The sequence below is a fragment of the Macaca mulatta genome, chromosome 1 (assembly GCF_049350105.2).
Source record: "Macaca mulatta isolate MMU2019108-1 chromosome 1, T2T-MMU8v2.0, whole genome shotgun sequence".
Classification (NCBI taxonomy): Eukaryota; Metazoa; Chordata; class Mammalia; order Primates; family Cercopithecidae; genus Macaca; species Macaca mulatta.
The window spans coordinates 180,957,854-180,981,614 of NC_133406.1; the positions used below are offsets into that span (position 1 = coordinate 180,957,854).

At 42.2% G+C, this 23,761-nt stretch overlaps 2 protein-coding genes and 1 long non-coding RNA gene across 33 annotated transcripts in view; 1 reads left to right on the forward strand and 2 right to left on the reverse strand.

Annotated features, from left to right (window-relative positions):
- Positions 1-23,761, reverse strand: part of HOOK1 (hook microtubule tethering protein 1) — a 301,302-nt gene that overhangs the window by 195,933 nt on the left and 81,608 nt on the right. The window lies entirely within an intron of this gene.
- Positions 1-23,761, reverse strand: part of FGGY (FGGY carbohydrate kinase domain containing) — a 486,889-nt gene that overhangs the window by 73,131 nt on the left and 389,997 nt on the right. For 24 of the 31 annotated variants that reach the window (XM_077988455.1, XM_077988427.1, XM_077988493.1 and 21 more), the window contains 2 exons: positions 22,976-23,096; positions 16,588-16,682 (listed from right to left, as the gene is read on the reverse strand). The exons of 3 other annotated variants lie outside the window; for them this stretch is intronic. In XM_077988455.1, coding sequence (XP_077844581.1) covers positions 16,588-16,682; positions 22,976-23,096 — 216 coding nt within the window. The remainder of the gene's footprint in view (positions 1-16,587; positions 16,683-22,975; positions 23,097-23,761) is intronic. 4 more of the 31 variants (XM_077988468.1, XM_015140794.3, XM_077988464.1 and 1 more) reach the window with 1 other exon arrangement.
- LOC144338567 (uncharacterized) lies at positions 2,747-6,345 on the forward strand. Its single transcript, XR_013412802.1, has 2 exons — positions 2,747-2,878; positions 5,986-6,345. It is a non-coding gene; the product is annotated as an uncharacterized LOC144338567 (long non-coding RNA).

Genomic DNA, 23,761 nt, shown 5'->3' on the forward strand with positions numbered 1-23,761 from the left:
GCCAAGATGTCAGGGAGGGGGCTGGGGAGGGAGGAGGGAGTAGATTTTGAGCTGGTGGAAAGCGGCTTGCTCCCCGTCTCTCAATGACATTGCTTCAGAAGGTGCTTTCTCCATCCTGAAATTCTCAAATGTGTTCTTTTATAACACCCTATACACAAATGAACTGTAGTGAAAGAGGATAGCATTTTAGGGGCATTTAAAGAGTATTCCCTTCTATTTTAGAGACTCTTCAAAACTGTGAGAGATGAGTAATAAACTTTTATTATTACTCATAGGCTGAACTAATTTACAAGCTATTTTTCTTAAGCAGAAAGCAGTATTATCTAAGAAGCACTTATTTTTTTTTTTTTAAGTGAGACTACCAGCTTGCAACATCTTTTTAAAAGACAGTTAAAGGTTAAGGGAATACTGAGCAAAAAGTACTACCAAGACTGCTGATCAAATTCCTAACTGATCTGTTTGTGGTTAAAAACCCCACCTGTAAACAACTGTGGTCCTATCTCTCCAACTTTCTCTTTCACCACTCCTGAACTGGGACCCTTCCCAGGAGTTAACATTGATCTCCGTTCTGTCTGCATCTGTTCCTTTGCTCTCACCAGCACCTCTATCTAAAAAGTCCTTTTCCTGCTGCTTCTCTGCCTGTCCTAAGTTAATGTTTCCACTCCAGCCCATTTCAAGCCCCATTTCTTACACAAAGCCAGGCTTCTCTTTCCTGCTGGTAGTCACTACCAGAGAGTAGATTATGCAACGGCGCTCTCTGGTTTCAGGTCACTTTATATATACTTCTCTAACCCAACTGTCTGTTCCTGGAAGATGGGGAACCTGGCCTTGCTCCCCAACCTTTTAAAAAAATGTCTAGGCCGGATGAGGTGGCTCACGCCTATAATCCCAGCATTTTGGGAGGCCAAGACGGGCAGATCACCTGAGGTCAGGAGTTTGAGACCAGCCTAGCCAATATGGTGAAATCCTGTCTCTACTAAAAATACAAAAATTAGCCAGGTGTGGTGGCAGGCGCCTGTAATCCCAGCTACTTGGGAGGCTGAGATAGGAGAATCACTTGAACCAGGGAGGTGGAGGTTGCAGTGAGCCAAGATCGCGTTACTGAATTCCAGCCTAGGTGACAGAGTGAGACTCCATCTCAAAAAAAAAAAAAAAAAAGAAAAGAAATTCTAAAAAACACTTGGTCCTATACTACATATGGTCCAGTTCTTAGATGTCCCCAAGTGGAAAGAGCATGTGCCTGGGGACAGAAAAACTTGCATTCAAATTCCAGGTTGAATATGAACGTTTGGTGTGACCTTGGGTAAGTTCCTTTACTTTTTTGATTCTGCTTTCTCATCTGTAAAAAATGAACACAATAAACTTTCCACATAAACCTGTCCTGAGAATTAGGTGAATAAGGCTGAATATTGTTTCTGTAAGGTCATTTCTACAAGACCAGGGCAATATGAATTATGTATGCAGTTTTCTTACTATTGCTTTGAAACTGACAAAAAGCTTAGAAAACCTTGAGGAACAGATGTGAGTCCAATACACATAAGTTCTAGGACATACAGACTTAAGTTGCTAAGACCACTACTTAATAGCAGTGTGACTTTGGGCAAATCTCTTGCCCTCTCTGAGCCTCCATTTCCTCATTTGGCATATGAGAATAATCACATACCTATTATAGTGACTTATCTAGAAGAGTGAATGGTCCAGGGCTCTGGCTCAAGAAAGAGGTGTCCCTATTCCTTCTGACTAGACACTATCTTGTACTGTGCTTGGCTATGACTTGGACTCTAGTTTTGTCTCCTCAGAGAGGGGATAAGCTACCTGAGGCTCTGGCCTCAATGCCAAACTCAGTTGGGTGTATAGGCAGTATTCATCAAAGATGCTTAGGTCAATTTATTGTCTTTTGGGCTTTAGTCAAAGTGAATTTCTCTCCATGATAACTGGCCATCCCTTTTCCAGTTGGCTTGGCTCATTCCAACACGGAGAGGAGGAGAAGTGAATTCTCTATAAGGACTACCTTTTCTTTTAGTATTTAAAAGCAACGATATCAGTCAGAGTCCAGTCAGGGTAGCTGAAACTACTCTAGGTCTTTGAACAGGAGGAATTAAATATAAGAAATTAGTTTCAGCTGGCCGCGGTGGCACACCCCTGTAATCCCAGCACTTTGGGAGGCCGAGACGGGCGGATCATGAGGTCAGGAGATCGAGACAATCCTGGCTAACATGGTGAAACCCCGTCTCTATTAAAAAAAAAAAATACAAAAAATTAGCTAGGCATGGTGGTGGGTGCCTGTAGTCCCAGCTACTCAGGAGGCTGAGGCAGGAGAATGGCGTGAACCCGGCAGGCAGAGCTTGCAGTGAGCCAAGATCGCGCCACTGCACTCCAGCCTGGGCGACAAAGTGAGACTGTGTCTCACAAAATAAAATAATAATAATAAAAAGGAAATTAGTTTTATTGGTGACAGAAGACAACTAGAAGCCAAACAGGTTGTTGAAGCCACACAGCGGTTACCAACAGCACACAGATGCTACCCCTCTTAGGAATCAAGGGATGACAGGAGGCAGTGGTGTGACCAGAGCCAGAAGCAGGGAATGTCAGTCTAGAACAGAAACCAAAGAAAAGCTGAGTGGCCAGAACAGGGACCTGAGAAAGGCTGGGAGCTGGAATCAGATAGAAGATGCAGCTGCTGCTATAGTGAATAGGAGAAAAGACCTGACTTCTGCCTGCACATCAGTCATTCTCCCAACGGCATCTCCCATTGACCAAGCCTGCCCAGAGGACAGGTGCAAGGGAGCCTAGGAAGTGTAATACACAGCAGAGCAGGGGAAGGAGCACTCTCTGAGAGCAAGCAGGCAAAGGACCAGCCCACCCATCTTTCGGTAATGTACGTAAAGCATCAATACAGCATGTGATTTATAGTCAGCTAATAGTAATAATAGTTATCATCATAAATATTACTATAATTTTGTATACCTCTCATTGAGAGTTTATTCATACCAGTAACTGTGCCAAATACTTTCTACATATCATCTCATTTAATTTTCACAACAATTGCATGAGGTATGTGCTCTTAATAGTCTTATTTTTATACAAATAAGTAAGCAGGCTTAGAGAGGTAAAGCGTCTAATTTAGTGCACAGCTATAGGATTGAAATATGGCCCGATTTATTACTTATAATATGAATCATACTGCTAATAGTAAAAGAGAGGGTACTAGATAAGCTGAACATGAAACTCCTCTCAATTACTGGAGACCTATATCCAGGGCTGAGAGCCTAGAACACTCTGTGAGCATTAAGTTTGCCCTTAAAAAAGTAGATATTAAAAAAAAAATAGAGGAGAGCAGACCATCTTTCAGGGAAAATATTTCATAGGGTAGCAATTGTCCAAATGGAGAAAAAAATACATCACTTAATGTGGTTTATAAAAGTCCACGGCGTTCTCTCTTAAAGGCACCAGGGTATTTTTGCTATGAGGATGCCAAGTTCAGCAGTCTCTGTGGGCTTGCTGTTTACTGACATTTGATATGCTTCAACATCTGTTGCCCTTCTCGATTGATGGGTGCTTCATTTTAGCACTTCTCTGATGCCAGGCTGGTACAAAGCTTTAGTACTGAGGTCCTATGAGACACTCCTAGGTCAGTAACACAACTTTGTTTGCAAAGCTGGCCAAGGGAAAGAATATTCATGGGAAAAGGTGAAGGGACATGCTATCTATCTACCAAACTGGGTATTCTTGGTATCCCTGAGTTATCAAGTGACATCTCCAAAAAGCTATAAACCCAGCCTATCCTAGACCCAAAGTCAGGTTTCAATGTCATGATCTAGGCTCTCAGCAAGGTGGTATATAATGAATTCTGCCTTCTTCTATAAGAGTTCCATGGAATGATTTCTAAGTTCCTTTTAAAAGAAATAAGTATTTTAGAATTTGGTATAAGGAAAAACGTGCTCTCTTTTAAAGAATTGGTATACTTCTTTGACTCCACATGACTTCACATATTTCCCAGTTTTGCCTTGCTTGCGTGGAGTTCAGTCAAAATAACCCCCTAGGGGATTGCTTGAACAGGTGTTTGAGGCTGCTGTGAGCCATGATTATGTCACTGCACTCCAGCCTGGGCAACAGAGTGAGACCTCATTAAAAACATAATAATAACTGCCTAGTCCAGGTCAGAGACCATAGATAAGCCAGATCTGTCCCATAGATATTTGGTGTGGCACTCACCAATCTAGAGTTAAACAATCTGATTTTCAACATCCTTTGGCAGTACTTTGAGTACAAATATTAGTATTCATACTTTTCTAGTACTTTTCTCCTACCTGATACAGAATCAAATCACCTTGTCCTTTGCTGGTATCGTCCCATGTTTTTGTGTGTGTGTGTGTGTGTGTGTGTGTGTGTATTTTCATCTTTTTTTTTTTTTTTTTTGAGACGGAGTCTCGCTCTGCCGCCCAGGCTGGAGTGCAGTGGCCGGATCTCAGCTCACTGCAAGCTCCGCCTCCCGGGTTCACGCCATTCTCCTGCCTCAGCCTCCCAAGTAGCTGGGACTACAGGCGCCCGCCACCGCGCCCGGCTAGTTTTTTGTATTTTTTTAGTAGAGACGGGGTTTCACCGTGTTAGCCAGGATGGTCTCGATCTCCTGACCTCGTGATCCACCCGTCTCGGCCTCCCAAAGTGCTGGGATTACAGGCGTATTTTCCTCTTTTTACATTGTTTCTAACTTGTGAGTTTTATTCCAGTAACCTGTTTAGTCACTTATTGTACGCTTTCTTAAATCCTTTATGGAAGCAGAGTATGAATGACAAATAAATCGTTCTGTTCGCTAAGCAAAACTGCCAAGATCAGTGCAACAGTTGCATTCCTACTGCATCCTAGGGCTAATGCTCTCTGGTGAGTCACTTGCGCCTGCTCTACCTGCCCCACCTGTCAAAGGGTCACCATAGCTGTAGGCTCTGCCCCACCATTCCCTCAAACAGAAGGAAAGAACTTCTTCCTCAATAGTGAGTGAGAGGTCTGGACATCCTTGAGAAGCATCTACCCTATTTCTAGCATGTGACATGCAAATGTAGCTATAGGTGCCCTCCAAAGCACAGGGCTGTGGGGAATATGCAGAGGGCAGGGCTGGAGCCAGCCCACTTGAGTTTAAACCATCGTTCAGCCACTAACCATCTAGGTGATCTTAGGTGAGCTTTTCAATAGCTTGGTGCCTCAATTTCTTGCTTAATAGAGTGGCACAATGATACCACCTACCTCATAGGGTTGTGGTGAAGATCAAATGAACACAGGGAATGATAATAGTACTTTTCTGCTGAACAGGCATTGTGTTAAATGTGCTTTCATTCACAGAATCTTTGCAGAAACTCAATGGGGTAAGTTAATATGGAACTGAGCTCAGAGAAATTAAGTAGCTTGACCAGCCACGTGTGTTCATACAGCTAGCAAGTCGAGGAGATGCCATCACCGTGAGGTTCAGCAAGGTGACTTAGAGGGCTACTTCCTGCTGCTCCATTTGATTTCCTCTTACCCTGCCTGTGATGGACTCAGCTCACTTACTCTTTCTACTCCTTACCCCACATACTTGGCAGGTAGTTGCTAAAATATCACAAGACTGAGGATCCAGCCGTCATTACTAATATTTACTATGTTGAGCTGAAATGGAGAGGTATTTGTCCCGGGTTGAGGCCGAAGCTCTTTCTTCTGCCTTCAGAGGAGGCACTTTGCTGCAAAGATGAAGAGCATAGGCCTGGGGGCTTCCACGGTGCCCTGAGTTCTAGCTCCATCACCAGCCAAAGGCTGCCTCCTCTGGAAGACTTTCCCAGCCCTCTTTAGACAGTGGAAGTCACTCCTCAAATGCTCCACCATTCCATTGCAGAGTAATTGCAACTTAAAGAATAGCCAACATTAATAAGACTATTTTGCTTTATATGCAGTAACATGTTTACTCCTTACAACATGAGTTACAAGATAATAGATCTCTACTGTTATCTTTTACAGGTGAGGCCTCTGAGACACAGAGAAACTAAGTAACTCACCCAAGGTAAGTGGCAGAGCCAAGATTTGAGCCCAAGCAAATAGTCTTTGCCATTACCTTAGACTTTTTCACAATTGTATTCATCTGTGTCCAACCTCCCCCCACCAGTAGACTGGGAATTCCTTGGGTACTGACATTGTGTCTAATTCTTCCTTGTCCTGCTACTGTCTAAGGGTGTTCCTGTCACATGTAGGCTTGTACTGATGAGCTTTGGCTTAAAAAATGAAACAGCCATCCTCATCACCTACTTTGAATTGAGGCCCCCACACACGACTTTTCCAGATCTAGTCCACTGTCATCTGTCAGCCAGGCTATCACAGCCCACCCAATCTCCAGCAGCGGAGGAGAGCAGAAAATGCATCCTGGTATCACAGGAAGGACCTGAGTAAAAGGTGCATTAATGGGGGCAAAAACAAGCCAGCAGAGTGATTAATTTGGCTTCCCCTTCAATATTCTGTTTATACAAGTTCATTATATAGCACTTAATTACTAATTTGCCCTACTTAAACCAAGAGTGCTTTTAATTTTTAATGAGATAAGGGAAGAAGATGCCTTTACTTAGTAAGGAGCAGCTATGTTATTTCCTTCTTTTGTTTTGCCCAGCCAATTAATAACATTTCTAAGGAAATGCATCCCTCTCATGAATTCTTTCTCCCTGTCTTCTTCTCGACCTCCCAGGTTTAAAAAGAGATGGCAACAGACAACAGCCACTTAGAAACAAACTGAATTCATCTCTGACCTGGCTGGCTGGGCTGGGCAAGGCCTTATAACATGGAGTAACATCGTATTCACAAACAGTGCTATCTGATTTGGGGGAAGCTGGGTTGTATCTATTCCCCGGAATCATGAATAGCATATGTATACAGAACATAGTCATAGGTCTCCATATAAGGCAATCCTCCAACAACGCTGCTTTATTTCTTGGTGTTAATGTCAGATAAGTTTAAGCACAGTCCTTGGATAGCCTACAAACAGTGAGGGGCATGGACTTTGGAGTCAGATCTGGACTTGGGTGCTGGCTCTGTCACTTGCTAGCTGTTAGACCATAGGCACATGACTTAAACTTTCTGGGCCTGTTTCTTGTCTGTAAAGATGAAGTGAATTATCTAACTTGCAAGAATTAAATGTCATCTAAAGTACCTTAGCACAGTGCCAGGCTCAGGATAGGTACAGACAAATACTTGTTTTCTTCTCTTTAGCAGAAGGTAAGGTAGGAAAATCAAAGCAAAGAAAGGGATTCCAGTGTTTTTATCATTACCTACAGAGCAAGGATTCTAGTTCAGTGCTATTCAAAGGGCCCGTCTGTAATGGTGAAAGGAGTTTGCCCCAGGATGTAAGCCAGCACACCGATTCCTTAATTGAGAACATCCTGCTATGAATAAAATGACAGCTGAACTAAACAGTATACTTGGTGACATAATTGATTTACATTCTGATGCAAGTTCCTTGCTTCACAGCAAACCTGAACTAACCATTTAGAGACTGTCCTCTAGCCTGCAGACCACTCTGAATAGTCCAGGCTGGGTGACTCAGTTGAATATCTCCCAGGGCTTCTGAAGATCTCTTCCCACCCTCCTCTGAGCTTAGAGATGTGGCCTTATACAGAATACATCAACAGGTTCCCTTGCTCTCTGACTGATTCCAGCCAATGGTGAGGCTGGCAGGAGATTAGGGAGAGGGAGAATAGAGGGAGAATAGGGTTAACAGTGCAGCCCTTTTCTTCCAGGGTCACTGTGCAGTCTCCACACAGCCCTCTTTTCTGGGCTTCCAGTAACTGCACTGTTCGCTCGCCTCTACAGGCCCAGCTGTTACAAACCCCAGGGTCACATTCTCCCAGTGATTTCTCTGTCTCTATGACTGCAATTTTGTAAACAGTCCCTCTTTTAAACACTCTCAAATTACTCTAATTTGAGGGTGCCTTCTGTTTACCTGTGAGGACACCAACATTTACCAAAGGGATATTTTGATATATATTTAAATTCTTGTCATCTATTTCTGATACTAGTTTTTAAAATAATGGTAATCACTTACCTCCGTAAGAGTCCATTTCCAGTTGTGGCTGAGCTGAACAGTCCTTGGTTTGGGAATCTCAGGTTAGTACTTGGATTCTGGCTCTATCACTTTCTAGCCATTGGCTTTGGTAACTCACTTACTGTCTCTAACCCTGTTTCCTCATTTGTAAAATTATTATAATATTATAGAAAATGTCTTTATATACAACTTCTTTTTCTTTTTTTTTTTTTTTGAGATGGAGTCTCGCTCTGTCGCTCAGGATGGAGTGCAGTGGCGCGATCTCTGCTCACTACAAGCTCTGCCTCCTGGGTTCAGGCCATTCTCCTGCCTCAGCCTCCTGAGTAGCTGGGACTACAGGTGCCTGCCACCATACCCGGCTAGATTTTTTTTTTTTTTGTATTTTTAGTAGAGATGGGGTTTCACCGTGTTAGCCAGGATGTTCTCGATCTCCTGACCTCGTGATCTGCCCCCCTCGACCTCCCAAAGTGCTGGGATTACAGGCGTGATCTATACAACTTTTAATATGGTATAACTTTTTAAAATGTTCAAATTTCTTTGAAATGCATACAATTAAATACATGCTACTCAAGATTCTGATCCTAGCGCATGCTAGTTTTTTATTATTCACTGCAGAGGATCAAATACCTCTGTTAGGAAACTATAATTATGATTTCTTTTGTTTTCTTCTGCATATTCTTGATCATTTGCCTAAATGCTGCTACTGAAACTCTTTTAAGACACTGTACCTTCCACACTCTGAATCGAACCTCAAACTTTTTCTAGTAGTATGTATGTGTATATGTGTGTATGTGTGTGTGTGTATTTTTCAAGGCAATTTTCGCAATCACAGAATATTACTGATTTAACTAAAAGCCTTGTCTTTTCTGATCTCTCATTTGAATCCATAGCTTAATTTACTGTGTTGAATACTATATAGCACAGATTTCATTGCTATTCACCAGTTATTTTAGTGTAAAGAAAAAAAAACCCATTTCTAGTTTATTCCAAAAGGAACGTTTATAATAAAAAGTAAAGGCATAAACAGTAATTAGAGCGAGGAATTAATTACTGACAGGCACTTCTTTCTATGAGATAAATCTTAAACATTTTTGTTTAGGTTTACACCAGTATGAAGTGCCCTATTTAACAAAATCAAGTCAAACAGGTAAATCTTATTATAGAAAGAGAGTTCTGTAATCCTTCAAAGTTTCTAAGAACTTAGTAGATGTTTAGCCATTGGTTGCTTTTATAAAAGCCCAATTCTTACATTCCTGAATAAAAATTGTAGGTGGGAGGTGAGAGAGATATTTGGGAAAATACGTTTTGTTACCCTAATTCTTTGTGTTAATAACAACAGCATTTAAGTATCTTTTAATTCAAGTTCTTTTAGTCTATTAAAGTACTCCTTAATCTATTGTACTTCATTATTGAAGTATCTTTTAATTCATGTTCTTAATTAAAGTGCTTTTTATATCTACCTAAAGAGCATAGGTACCTTTTAAATCTACCTTTTTATGTCTATAAAAAGTAAACAGGCATATATTATGATTAAAAGCAAATAAGTAGAGCAAAATAATACCAGTGAGTATGGTCATTCTCTGGGGAAATGAATTAGAATATTTCCATACCAAAGAGGTCACCCTGCTTATTTTTATTTCTGTGTGGGACACTCAACCAAGGAATGATGACAAATGTGTAATGCTATTTTTTATAAACCATACCACCTTGTGAGAGGTGTCTGAGTTGCCATCGTGTACTTCCCTAGCAATGTGTATGTATTTATAGGATATGGTCTGATGGAATACAAAGAACATGGGCTTTGTATTAAACAAGTTATACCACATTTCTGTGCTTCAGAGTCCTCATCTGCACAAAGGTCGCTGCTACCAACCACTGGGTTGCTTCAAGGACTCTATGAATGACAATAGATGGAAAGTAACAGGTCCTGTTTTTGGATCACTCTGTAAGGAACAGGAGAGTCAAATGATATGTATCTTATATTGAAATAATTTCATTAAAAAATTACAATTTTCAGCTAATGTTTTGACTTTTATATCCATGGTATCATTCTGCAAACTGCATTGGAACCAGAGGTTTTATAATTAATCAGAACTTGATCTATTTTTGTTTTATTCTGTTTTTTTTTTTTTTTTCTTCCCCGGAGGGGTCGAGAAAACTCTTAAAAAAAATAATGTATTGTTAACCAGGTGTGGCAATAAGGGTAATGAATGTTAGGTCCAACTTCATATTCTTAATTGAATTCTTCTTTCAATGATTATTATGCCCTTCCAAAGTTTTCTGTTGACTTTCTGAGGGACATTGACATATGGGACAGGATACTCAGAAAATTCAATCAGTAATCTGAATCTATTTAATTAGGAATCAGAATCTCATCCAGAAACACATGCTTAAGCAGCAAAGGGCAAAAGGCTACTAAAAAAAACAACAAAAAAAAAGCTGATAATATCAGGACCATATGTGAAATAAGTAGGATTATAAGAGGCTTGGAGATGAAAGCTAAACAGAACTAAAATGGAACTAAAATCCATGGCAAAAGATTCCTTATATACAAGAAATGTAAACCCTGAGTTTTCAGACCCTACTGATGGGAGTATAAATTATTACTATGTATCAGAACCCTAAATGTTGGGCACACTTTTTGCTGGAACAATTATATGCCTCTAATTTTATTTTACAGAGATAATTTAGGATGTGTGTAAACATTTAGTTACAGAGATGTCAGTTGCAGCATTCTTTAAAACAATGGAGAAAACCTAAATATTCAAGTCTGGAGGACTGGTGAAATAAGCTATAATATATTCTATCAGGTAGAAAATTATGCAGCCTACAAAAATGATAAATAAAGAAGGTTACTACATATTTTTGAGTATAGGAAAAAGGTCTATAAAGATAAAACTTTATGCATTGTATAATATGTTTTGTAATTTAAAACTATAAAATGATTTAAAAATGTGTACAAAAAGACTAAGAGAATAGAAACCATAATATTAAATAGTTAATAACTAAATAATTTAAAATAGATTATTTTAGGATAACAAGATAAATGTTTTCATATTTTCTTTCATCTTAATTACATTTTCTTTTATCCCCAATGAACATGAAATGTTAGTATTCCAGAAAAAGAAAAAAAAGTGCAAGTAAATTAAATTGAAGGCACTAAGAAATGGGATGGTTTCATACTTCTGAACATCTAAGTATTTCAGTTTTTCCTAACCTCTGGAAACTAAGATAATGATAATCAGCTTTATTTTGCAAATAGCAAAACTGGTATTTATGGTGACAGAAAGCCAAATAGAGCTAAAAAAAAAAAAAATCACAGAAAGTTGACTCTTACAAAATAAAACAGAATGGGAGACATGCTATACACAAAAATCATAGGCTCTGAAATGCAGAACAGGTGATAAGTATAACTGGCTCTAAATGAAGTGAATTTCATGAAAAAGAACAGAAGGAGAGGTTTCAGCTGAGCAATGAGGATGTTTGCAAGGACTGACCTCAAGGGTAGACCGACCACTGCGGTCGGCATGGATGGTTTATCTTGTGGGCACACATTACAGAAAGGGTGAGTAATCACAGCTCTCAACTGGCCACTTATATGTATTGGTCTTGAAGACACAGGAGTCTGTCTGGAACGTGACAGGGAAAGTTGATGGTGGGAGTGCATGGAGTCAGTGATTTACAGGGGTGGCAACGCTCACACAGTGGGAGGAAGGAAGGTCTGTGATTAATTGGCTGATTCCAAGGGCTTATTTTCTTTACACTGGTACTCCCCTTAAACTGACTGCTGAATGCATTTTGATCTCTTGTCACTGTCTCCTTTTACTGATTTTTGCTTCAGATGCTTCCTCCACTCCTTCTTTTCAAGGGTGAGGGGTAGTGGTTCAAGACAAATAGCACTGCTGGAATTAAAGCTTGTTTTGTCTAAAAAGACTTGAATAAAAACTGCCCCTGAAGATAAGAAATTACAGAAAGTTAATGACATCTGCAGGGGGCCTAAAGGAAACAGAAAGTGGAGGGTCATTTCATGTTGCTGTCTCTTTGCCATTTGATTGGGTTTTCTCTCACAATGACTTGAAACTGCTTCTTGTTTTATTTATTTGTCCTTGTATTTCTTAGAATCTTTTAACTGTCTGTGTTTAGAAAGTGTAAGCATAGTGATATTTCATAAACTTAGTTTTTTTCCAGTTTGTTGATTTTCCAGGACCTGGGAGCCTAGAGAAGTGTTATGGAACACTCTCAGCTTCTAATTATAATTATTTGTTTTCCAAGATATTCAGAATTATAGAGGATCATTTTGTACTCTACTGATGATGGGGGAGGGATCAAGTAGAAAGGTCACAGAGGTCAAGACTACAGGGATTCCACATTCCTAAGGGTAAAGGGAGGGGAAGTGGACTGCCTTCTTTGTGTCCCCTCCCACCTATTCAATAGCTAAACTTTTACCGTAAGAGCAGCATATCTGTGGCTTGATTCCATATTATTCATTACACTGCAGATATAAAGGTGATCATGATTTGCCTTCGAGAATATTTGTCCTCAAGGAGATTGTACTCTTCAGTAAAGACACAGTTTTGAAAACTACTAAAAGGAAAACACCCTTTCTAAAGAGGGACAGTTCTTTAAGATAGCATTAGTCATTGTGTTCTTTAGAATGAACGAATGGGTGTATCAGTCTCCTTTGTGAGATCCGAATTTGACAAAGAAATAGTAAGAAGACTTTAGATGTCTAAAGGGAGAGAAAGCAGGAAAGGACAGGGGAAGAGAGACGGAGACAAACTAAGAGAAGGAGAATCTGAATGGATAAAAGAACAGAACAAGGAAGCTAGGAATTGTCAGCATGTTTCAAAATTTGCAATATCAATAGATCTTGTTGTTGGCCAATCTTTCATTAAGGCCTCACCAGAAAATTCCATCCAGTCTCCCTTTCCCTGATAAAATTCTCCCAGAATTGACATACACAGAGTCTACAATAGCTACAAGCAAAATCTACAGCTGTGGATCCATTGATATCACCCAAGAAAGGTATAGGACTCCACCCCTGGCTGAAAATCATCCATTCAGGGGCCTATGAAATTCGGAAACCTTGTCTCCTCAAGCATATAAAACTTTTCCCTACCTCTATTGTCTGGGTCCTCTGGATTCTCCCCAGCCTTCCCAGCATCTGAAGGAGGTGACTCTGGCTGAGTCTACCAAAATCGGCCTATCTAGATAAGAAGTGAAATCCTCCATCTAACCACCAGATGTGTGGTCCATGAGAAGACAAAACATCTGACTTGCTGGAACAGTTGAGGTGCTGGCAGGAATTGCTCAACTTTCTGAAGAAAGGAAAGGCAGGCACCCTGCAAACCAAGCCAGGGTCTCTGAAGTTCAAAGAAAAGACTGTGTTGAAGTTCAGGTTGAAAATATGAATCACAGAAAGAAAGCAATTCAGTTTTGCCTGACCTTGCCAGAATCTGGAGCTGGTCCCCAGACCTGAGGCACAAAGGTCAGCCCCTCTTCTTTGGAGTGGAGCAAATGATGCTAAGTCTACATACATTTTCATTTTCAAAGCAGTTCCAAACATTTTATCATTCTAATGACATTGATTACACCTGAGAGGTCACTGGAACCTTCAAAGGCTCTTTATCTCAATAGTCCCATATGGGTGGCAATTCTTATTTAAACATTAAAAAAAAAATACATAAAACAGACAAATAAAACAAGTACCCAGAGAGAACAAATGACATTGTCTGAGGATAGTAAAGCAAGCACAGAACTCCAGACTATGGGGATTCTGTCAGGTAAGTGACGACAGATAAAACCTCAGGCCTCTCTCAGCTGGGGGCTCCCTTTACTAGATTGTGTCTCCTGAAAACGATCAGGACAGGCACACTCATCCTTGGGTTGAATAGGAGACATGAGCTTGTCTTTACAACGCTGTGAGCCTTGCAGCTGCTACTCAAGTCATCAGTTCCAAATCTGATCTACCATATCTTAGATTCTGTTCCAGAAGACTAACAGCAAATCTCACGTAGCCAAGATGTCAGTGTGGAGTTAAGCTCAGCTTCCAGTTAGGGGAAGATGTAAATAGAATTCCTTTAGAGCTGGAGATCCCAGTTTTGAATAAGATATCAATGAAGCCATAAGTCATGGTATGAAGCACCTGGTATAGCAGCCTCATCTTGACATGCTATTCTCTGTTTGAGCTACAGACTATCTCCTGATTTGTGACCTATGGCGTTTCTTTTCAGAAAATACACCACTGAACACTTAAGAAGTCAGAAAATATTTTTAAAGAAAAAACAATCGAACACATTAGAAAAAGAATGACAATCAGGATAAGATATAGACCCAGAGAGACCTTCATTTCAATTCTGCTTCTACCCTTTCTGTGTAGCCTTGGACAAATTACTTCAAACATCTCTGAAACTTGGTTTCCTATCACGGAAGGATAAAAACATGCATCCTGCAAGCAGGATGACTGTCAAGATTAAATGAGGTGTCTTATCTCAGGCTACTATAACGAAATGCCATAGACTGGGTACTTAAACAACAGAAATCTGTGTTCTCACAGTTCTGGAGGCTCAAAGTCTGAGATCAGGGTGCCAGCAAGGTCAGGGTCTAGTGTGAGCCCTCTTCTGGCCTGTAGAAATGGACTTCTTGCTGTGTCTTCACATGGCAGAGAGAATAAGGAAGCTCTCTGGTGTCTTTGTATAAGGGCCCATCAGACCTTCATAACCCATGAGACTAGGCTCCTGCCTTCATGGTTTCATCTAATCCTAATTATCTCCCAAAGACCCACCTCCATATACCATCACATTGAGGGTCAGAGCAAATTTTGCAGGAATACAAATACTCAGTTCACAACACAGGGCAACCTCTGCAGAACCTTAGTAAGCATCCCTCCCGTTTTAACTTTTATAATTTGTCACAGGAAGTGCAAGATACCTAATTGTGAGAACATCTCCTACACTGATACACTAAAATAATAATTGACCATTTACTGATATTTCGACAACAAATATCTCCATGTGCTATTTTTGAGACAGGACGAGACTATCCAGAAAAAGTCAAGAATTAAACTATACCATCTTTGTTTAAAGATTCACTGAGAACCCACAAGAATTCATGAGTGGATTTAATTCCTTGTGAGGGAGATTTCACAGTCATTAGTTTCAGAGGCTTGGATAGTGTGTACTGTACCACATTTTCCAAAATGCAGTACAAACAACATCACAGTTTTAAATCTGTCTGTTCCTAACAGTGTACCCTTAAGTTTTGTAAGCTTTCTGGATCTCTATTGCCCAATCTCTGTGGTTCATGAAGCATTGTTATAGGTATTAGGAAGATTATACAAAAAGCACCTAGCACAGTGTCTGGCACATTAAGAGGTTCACAATAAATGAAACTCTAATTACGGAGCTACTAGCTACCTGGCTATTGTAGTCCTAACCTTGAGACCATGAGCAAGTCATTTGGACACTCTGCTGCTTAGCTGAACAAATATCTCTTGAACGTTCAGTTGAGAAGTGGGAGCTAGACTTCTTGATTCTGGCATTTACTAGCCGTTTCATTTAGGCTGTTATTTAACTTCTTTATGCCTCAGGTTCCTCAACCATAAAATGGTGATAATAGAGTTGTTGCAGGGACTAAATGAGCATGCTTGATACACAGAAAGAACTCACGATGTACTGTTAATTACTATTACAGATAAAGAAGTGGAGGTACAGAGAAGAGTGTTTAGGCCACAAGAGCTGGCAGGTAGTCAAGACAGGATTTGAGCCCAGGTGGTCTAATGCCAGAGCCTGTACGCTCCTAGCCTCCACATCACATTCGTTCTTTATCTTGTATTATTTCAGCACTCAGAACCTCTCCACAAAGCCCCATGTGTGCAGAGTCTTTCGCAATTTGGTAGGAGGGAAAGTTCTGCCTCTCACCAGAAACTAGTATGTTTCCTCTTTTTGAAAATAAGAATTATGCAATTTATCATGTGTTCTTTTTTGTCTTGGCTGCCAGGAAGCTCAGAGCCAAATTATGTGTTTAATCACAGCCACCAAATTGTTTCCTTCTTCCTATATCTTTGTTCCTTATTTTCCCTTTTAATTCCTTTTTTATTTAATACTAACATTGTCATTTGTATCTCTTGTTGATAGAGGCCTTAAAGGTATTTGGAAAATGGTGGGATTGCCATAAGCTTTTAAAAATCTGAAATACACACGAAAAACTGAGGTTTTGAGGCTTACCTGTTTCATGTGCTCAAAGAAAAGTGGTCAAGGGGAAATTTAAAAGGAATAATTTAAAAGGTATTTTAAAGAAGAAATAAAAAACAAAAACAACTGAAAAACAGAACGACCAACACGAGCTGAGGCCAAGTCAAATGAAAACTGCAATAAATATGTCTGAGGCTAGAAGTGTTTGTGCTTTCCCTGGCTGGAACCTATCATTTCTTAATTATATCCTGTGTGTGTTTTGTAAAATGCGAGCTGCTGTCAAGAGGAAGGTTGGCCTCAGACAGGGGAGGAGCCACAGCCCACCCCCTGGTCTTCACATACCTGTACAGAAGCGAAATCCCCTGAGGCACAGGCACCCAGAATAGCAGCACCCACAAGAACAGACTCCACCTCTTGCGACAGGACCACAGGCATGCCTGCGCAGGACAAGGCCACACCTTGGTTAGGGAGCAGAGCCAGGGGAGTATGAGGAGCCAGCAAGCAGCCACAGTGGCAAAAACACCTGACATCAGGCAGCAGCAGCCCCCCTCCTGACTCCCCACAGTCCTCCCTTCCTTGTTCCTTGGGATTATTTGGTTCTAAAAGATTTCACTGCCTGTGCCTGCTGGTGCAGTAGCCAAGGGCCCAAGGGAGCCAACACCATATATATCAACTCATGAGACCTCAGTGCCCAGGTTTTTCAGGCTTCTGCAAGCTGCTACCTGCCATTTGATTCAAGTTCAGATCCAGAGATATTTATTAAGTGCTTTGCTGGCCTAGGGAATACTGAGATGAATCGCACTGTGCCCTGCTATTCAGGTTTCAGAAAGAGATGGATGACAGAGAGGAAGGCTAGTCTCTCTCCAACCAGGGGGATGGTTCTTTAACTGAGATGTGCTAAGGGAAGGAGGTAGCAAGACAGGGTATGATTCATCCCTCCAGGGGCTTCTCCCCTCTCTCAGGGTACATGCCACAGTCCTTACAGTGGCTGACAAGGGGCCCTCCCTCCCAGATCTGGCCCCACTTCTCCCCCTCTGATATCCTCCTTCTCTCCTTCCAGCCACATAGTCCTGGCCTCCTTGCTGCTTCCTGAGTGTGCTTCGGGGCCCTAACCCATGCTGTTCCCTGTCTGGAACACTTCCTCCTCGATGCCCACATGCTAACTGCCGGCCCCTCCTTCAAGTGTTTCTGCAAACATCACCTTCCTACTGAGCATTCCCTGGCCATCAGATTTAAAATTACAACTTCCCTCAATATTTCTTACCCCCTTAACTGCTTCATCCCAACATTGTATTTTGCTTCATTCCAACATTGTATTTTACTTACTTGTTTAACGTCTGTCTCCCCTGCAAGAACTTAAGCTACATGAGGGGAGGGACCCTGTTTTGTCTACTGCTGAATCCCTGGTATTAGACCAGTATCTAGCACATGGTGAGTGACTGAATGATGAGGGAACACATTTCTGGGGTAGTGGTCATCACAGATCACAGTGGAGACGAGGCTTAAACAGGCATCTGAAGGGTGAGCAGGGGTCCACCAGGCAGGGAGGAGCCCTCCGTATGCTAACTCCCAGAGGTTGAGGGTTCATGGTAGGTTTAAGATTAATAGAAATAATTTAGGATTCTTAGGTCTATAATGTATAGATTGGTCTGCTAATCCGGAGATGGCAGCAAACTTTACAGAGGTACCCTTGTGGTGTAAAACCTTCTTGTAGTCAAGCCGTAAGAGTTATTTTCCCAAAGCTTAAATTTCTTTTCCTATCTTGTCTGAGATTTTCCTGAGGCACTCTCTCTACATCCCATTACCTCCCCACTCAGTTCTTTCCTCCAGCTACCCAGAGAAAGAGGGCAGGGGACCAAATTCCCACAGACACCCCAGAGAATTTAGAAATACCAGCCCTCATCTGGGCCGGGGCTTAAGGCACTGCCAACGTGGTGTCGGGTGGGAATGCTGGGAGAAGCTCAGACCTGAGTTTGTTTCCTGGTTCCACTAGCTCTGTGTCCAGCAAGTCACTTACACTCTTTTAGCCTTGGTTTCCCCAAATGCAAAATGGGAATGATCATAAGATGTACCACACAGGTGTGTTGTGAGGCTTAATGAGAGGGCACATAGTTGGTGCTTAGCACATTTCCTGGCCTACAGTAAGCCCTGGAGAAATGATGGCTGCTACTGTTAGAATTCAGGTGGACGGCAAGTGAAGCCTCTCTGCATGTACTAGACCTGGGCTAAAAACTGGGTAAGTAGAGAAGGGACAGTAAAGGTTCCCATTAACCATCCAGAGGGGAAGGACAGATGCCAGGCGACACTGAAGGGCTGTGCTGACCCCAGCAGGAGAGAGCGCTACAAGCCTTTGAAGAATCCGAGGAATGGTACAGATGGGTGTGTGACTGTGACCACCCAGCCTACCCTATGGACCTGGGGAGTTTTTGAAGACAGTGCCTCCAAACACCATTTACTTCCCAGGCCTTCCTACCCTGCCAAAAGCTCCTCGAGTTGTGAGCAGGGAGGAACTACTCACAGGCCCCTCCCCTTGCGAACCAGAGACCTAAGTGAACCTGGTGAATCCCCTATTAGCTCTCAAGTTGCTGCCCAAAGTGCTCTGAACCCAGACTGCCAGAGTTTGAATCCTGGCTTCCCCACTGACTTAGGTGTGTGATCCTAGGCAAGTTACCTAACCTTTCTGTGCCTCAGCTTTCTCATCTGAAAAATGGGGTTCAAATTCCACCTATTTCAGAGCTGCTGTGAGAACTAAAATTGTTATTATAATAAGGCTCTTGAAATGGTGCCTGGCTTAGAGAAAGCACTAAATTAGCATTAGTTGTTATTCTTAAAGTTTACCTTACTTCTGAAGTCTCTCCTCACACCTGTTACCCAGGGTGAAATCAACCCACTGCTTCCATTTGCCTCTAAGACCAATCCGACCTCTTCCCTTCCTCCCTCCACCTACTCTGTGCCTGGGAGACTGGCCAGTGGGGATCACAGCTGTGGGCTCCTGCCCTCTGGGTACATCCTTGACTAAGCTTCTGCTGGGCTGCCCTCTTCACACATCCCACCAGGCTCAGATTGCCTGCTCCCTACCCTCACCCTTTCAAGCCCAGGGGTGGAAACGCTGTTAGTATCCTAAGGTACTTCTTGGTTGTCTGGGCTTCCAGCACCCTGCCCACAGTTCTGTACACTGACTCTTTATTCAACTTCCCTCCAGTTAACCTAATTGGAGGGTGTATCTGTTCTCTGCCTGGACCTGACTGACACTGACACATCTTATCCTCTGGTTCCCCACTCTACTCACTCTGGATATTGGTCATAAGACCAAGGGCACTTTTTCTGTGTTTTATAAAGAACCTCTTGGATGGACATGACTGTTCTTCTTAGCATCCCTGTGCCAACCTCAGGGCTTGGCGCGCTGGTGTGCTCAGAGAATGCTTTTGAGTGAATAAATGAAAGATCAAATAATTAAAATAATGAGTAAGACCAGAAGAGGGAAACCCCTACTGAAACTACCAGTACTAAAAAATAAAACTTAGAAGAAGGAACATTTAGTCCCAAGTCAGTGGGGCAAACTTACAATTACTTAGTACATACCAAGTATTTCTTGAAACCACAGTTAACCAAATGACCGGGGTACAAGGAGGTTCTTCCTCCTCATGTAGACAACATTCCCCAAGCTGGCAAAGCCCTGCTCTCCCTGCTTGTACAGAGCAGGCTGTTCTCAACATGGCAAAGATTCACTTTCAAAATAATAAATTGCTTTATTTTCCCCTCAAATTTCTTTTTGGCATGGGGCTTCCTAGATGGAACAAGAGAACTAACATTTACTGATCACCTACTTGGTCTAGGCACAGAGTTTGATGCTCACAAACTTGCGAGCATTTATTCCTCAGCAGTGATCTACATGAGGGAGATGAAAATTTTGTTTGTTTGTTTGTTTCAGAAGAGGGAACTGAGACTCAGAGAGGTAAAGTAACTTGCCCAAAGTCACAGAGCTGATCTGCTTCTTCCACTGTTCCACGCTATCTCCAAAAAAATCTCCCAAATTCCAATGTGTTTTTCACATGCATTTCTGAGAATCATGTTCCAGGTCAACAGTCCTCCCTAACTCTGTCTCTGTAGGAAAACTAGAGCAATACAATGTTTAAAGGCACCAATGACACTACCTCTATACTGGCTGCTTGTGTACGTGCCTTTTACAGGGACAAATGCAAATGTGTTCTTTTCTCTGAGTGCTGGGTGAAGGAGAGGAAGAGGGCGGCTTTGGCTGGAATGTGAACTATTTTATCTGATGCATTAATGAGTTTAGCAGAACCCAAAGCATTCAAAGGCAGATGCACTTTGCCATCACTTGTCAGTCACAGGCTCCCAAAGGCAGAGGAATTCCAGGCTAAAGAAAAGGTCCCTTTGTCTGGAACTGTAACTGGTCCATAGTTAGAGACAAAAGGTCCAGTTTCAATCGGAATCCAAATAACGATTAACAGCCTTTTCATTCAACAGCCTAGAGGAGAACAGTCTCCAAAGCAGAACTTTCTGTGAAGCCGCTGCACTCCCCACAACCCCCCCCTCCCCCCCGCCCGTGCTTCTGAGTCAGCCCAGCGATGTAGGGCCTGGAAGATGACCCATTTTCACAAAGTCCAGGGCTGCAGTGCCGAGTCAGTACCGGGGTCACTCACAGCTAGCTGTTCTGCTCTGGGAGGCCCTGTTTCCCATTTTCTAGAGTACTATGTTGTCCAAAGCTGATTTTCATCTTTCCTCTTGCATCCAGATAGGAAGCTTTTTGGCTATCAGAAGGCTGGAAATTGGGGCTGGGCACGGTATCTCACGCCTGTAATCCCAGCACTTTGGGAGGCCAAGGCGGGTGGATCACTTGAGGTCAGGAGTTCAAGACCAGCCTGGCCAATACGGTGAAACTCTGTCTCTACCAAAAAATACAAAAAAAAAAAAAAAAAAAAAGAAGGCTAGAAATTGGAATGTCACAGATGAAATTTTAAGCTTGAAAGTTATCTGAACCAGTCAACTGATTTTTAGATAAAATGTTATGGTTTTTCTCCTGAGGGCAATTATAAGGCAATCTGGGCTCTTTTTATGTCTTTCCTCCTTCTGCTTTGAAGGGCCCACTTCTGTAGGGTTTTGGACACCTCAGGAAAGAGGGGTCATCATCAAACGGTTATAAACTTGGCAGAAAAGTCGAGAAACCTGGGTCAGCAGTACAATATAAAGGGACGGTGGGCCCAGACACACCACGGTTACAATATTGGTCCTGCCCCGTACTGCCTGTTTGACTTTAGATAGCCGATTTAATTCACCTACCCACCAATCAGCTTCCTTGTCTGTAAGATGGGGGCACCAATTTCTACCCTTTGGTGGCATGGGAGGATTAAGTGTCCACAGCGTGATTCACACTGACACATAGTAGGGGCTTGGTTAATGGTAATACTTTCTATATTTCACATCCCAATATTTCTGCCCTTAGACCGTATGCTTTTCTTACTGTCCTCAGACTTGTGCCTCAGTCTGCTTATCTCTAGGCTGGGAATAAATGACTTACTTAGTTTCATCTCATGATGTGCAGAGATCAATTACATCCATCGTGTTAGACAAGGCTCTCATGTGCAGGAATCTGCGTGGCTTGGAGGGGGAACAAGGATATAATGGGGCAGGGACTTTGACCTGCTCAGAAGTCAGAGGTAAGAAAGTAGGGGATGACAGATAAGAAAGGATCATGATAAATGTAGGTAGGATCAAGTGGGCTCTTATCAGGCTGCAGTTGGGACTACGGGACGGGTACAATCCTCTCCTACTTTCCCTCATCTTGCCCTGCCCTGGTGGTACCTGTCCACCCAGGGATGGGTCCTGGGAGAGAACACCAGTCCCCAGGAGACACTAGAGGGGCAAGGAGTAAAAGGGGCCTGGACCTCTGTCTCTCTGGACCTGATGCCTCCTCGTCCTCCTGGAAGACCTCCTGGAGAAAGCCTCCTGCCAATGGGGCCCCTTCCTTGGGTTCTAGGGGCTCTGATAAGGATCCTTCTCCTCCACTATCTGCTGATATCAGAAAGAGCTCAGCCCATTATTTGTGATTCTCTGCACCTCTATTATGATCCCTGATTCTGATGAGCTGAGAAGGAATCACAGGATTGCAGGGTCTTAGGGCTCAAATTCAGTCTGCAACCAGACCCACAGATCCTACAGCATCCAGTCTCTGCATTCTTTCTTCAAGACAGCTTTCTTATCACTTCTTCCAGACCACATGCCCTGAGCTGCCATTAGGTCCCAAACCAGACGAGGTGCCTCACTATGTTTCCATGATACCCTGTACTTTTCTCACTCTGAGCTTTTGCCATACTACCTTTAATATGCCTGTTTGCTGTTTCCCTTCCTCAATAGACCCTGAGTTCCTGGGTGGTGGGGAGCATGTTCATATCTTCAATATCTTTATTCATGTTCATATCTTCAATATCCTCCACAATATGTGGATCAGAAGAGGTACTCAAAACTGTTGTGTAAACGCTTGAATTAAGATCTAGTCCTGGCCAACTTCTCTTGTGTTATTTCTCACCATTATTCAATGGTTGGATATACATAGAAGTCATTTTCTCCATCCTGAATATAAAGACTTCGGGGTTATTTTAATAATCTAGCATACCACATATATCCTCCTAATCTCACCTCACCCAGAACTGGGCCATGCCCATTTGCTGCCAAGCCAAAAATGACCTTGTCTCCTCCTTCCCAGACTTACCAGTAACGTCCGCATGCATTTGCACAAAAAGGGGATTCTTGCTGAGGCCTCCACACAGGAAAAGAGTACTGATCGAGTGCCCTGCTGCCTCCATGGCTTCTATAATGAAGCGAGTCCCCAACTTGAAAGGAGAAGCAGAAGATAGCATCAGTATAGTTGCATAATTAAACACTAGGGAACACTTCTTAAATGTTTACTGAGTGCTAGACACTGTACTAAGAGCTTTACATACACTATCTCAGAAAGCTGACACTCACAGAGACTATGTTGTCTATGATCACACCATTAATTAAATCACAGAGTGGGAATTTCAACTTGGGCCTGACTGATTCCAAAACCCTCTTAATTACACCATTTGCTTCTATCAGTAGTTAACACAACACTGACAAAAACAGTTGACAATGTCAACACAGTTAATGGTAACATAGTTCATTCAAACAGATATTTAATGAGTGTCTACTATAGCCCAGGCCCTGTATTAGGAGTGATTGCAATACTACTCTAAAACAGAGTCAATGGTATCTTGGTCAGTCTTCCTTTACTAAATGGGAACTAAAGGCTTTTTCCTTAGAAAAAGCACCAAAAAATCCAGCAGCAGAATCATGGAAAGAAGCCTCTAATTGCATAAAGAAGGTGATATCCAAGGCTTCAGGGTGGCTGCGGGCTAAAATTACCTTTGCTATTACCTGAAACCAGGTAGTGGTTCTCTAAAAGGAGGCTTCTGAGCCAAATTCATTCCCAGGTTGTTTCAGGGCTTCACCATATTTTCAATTCAGCCTTGTGTCT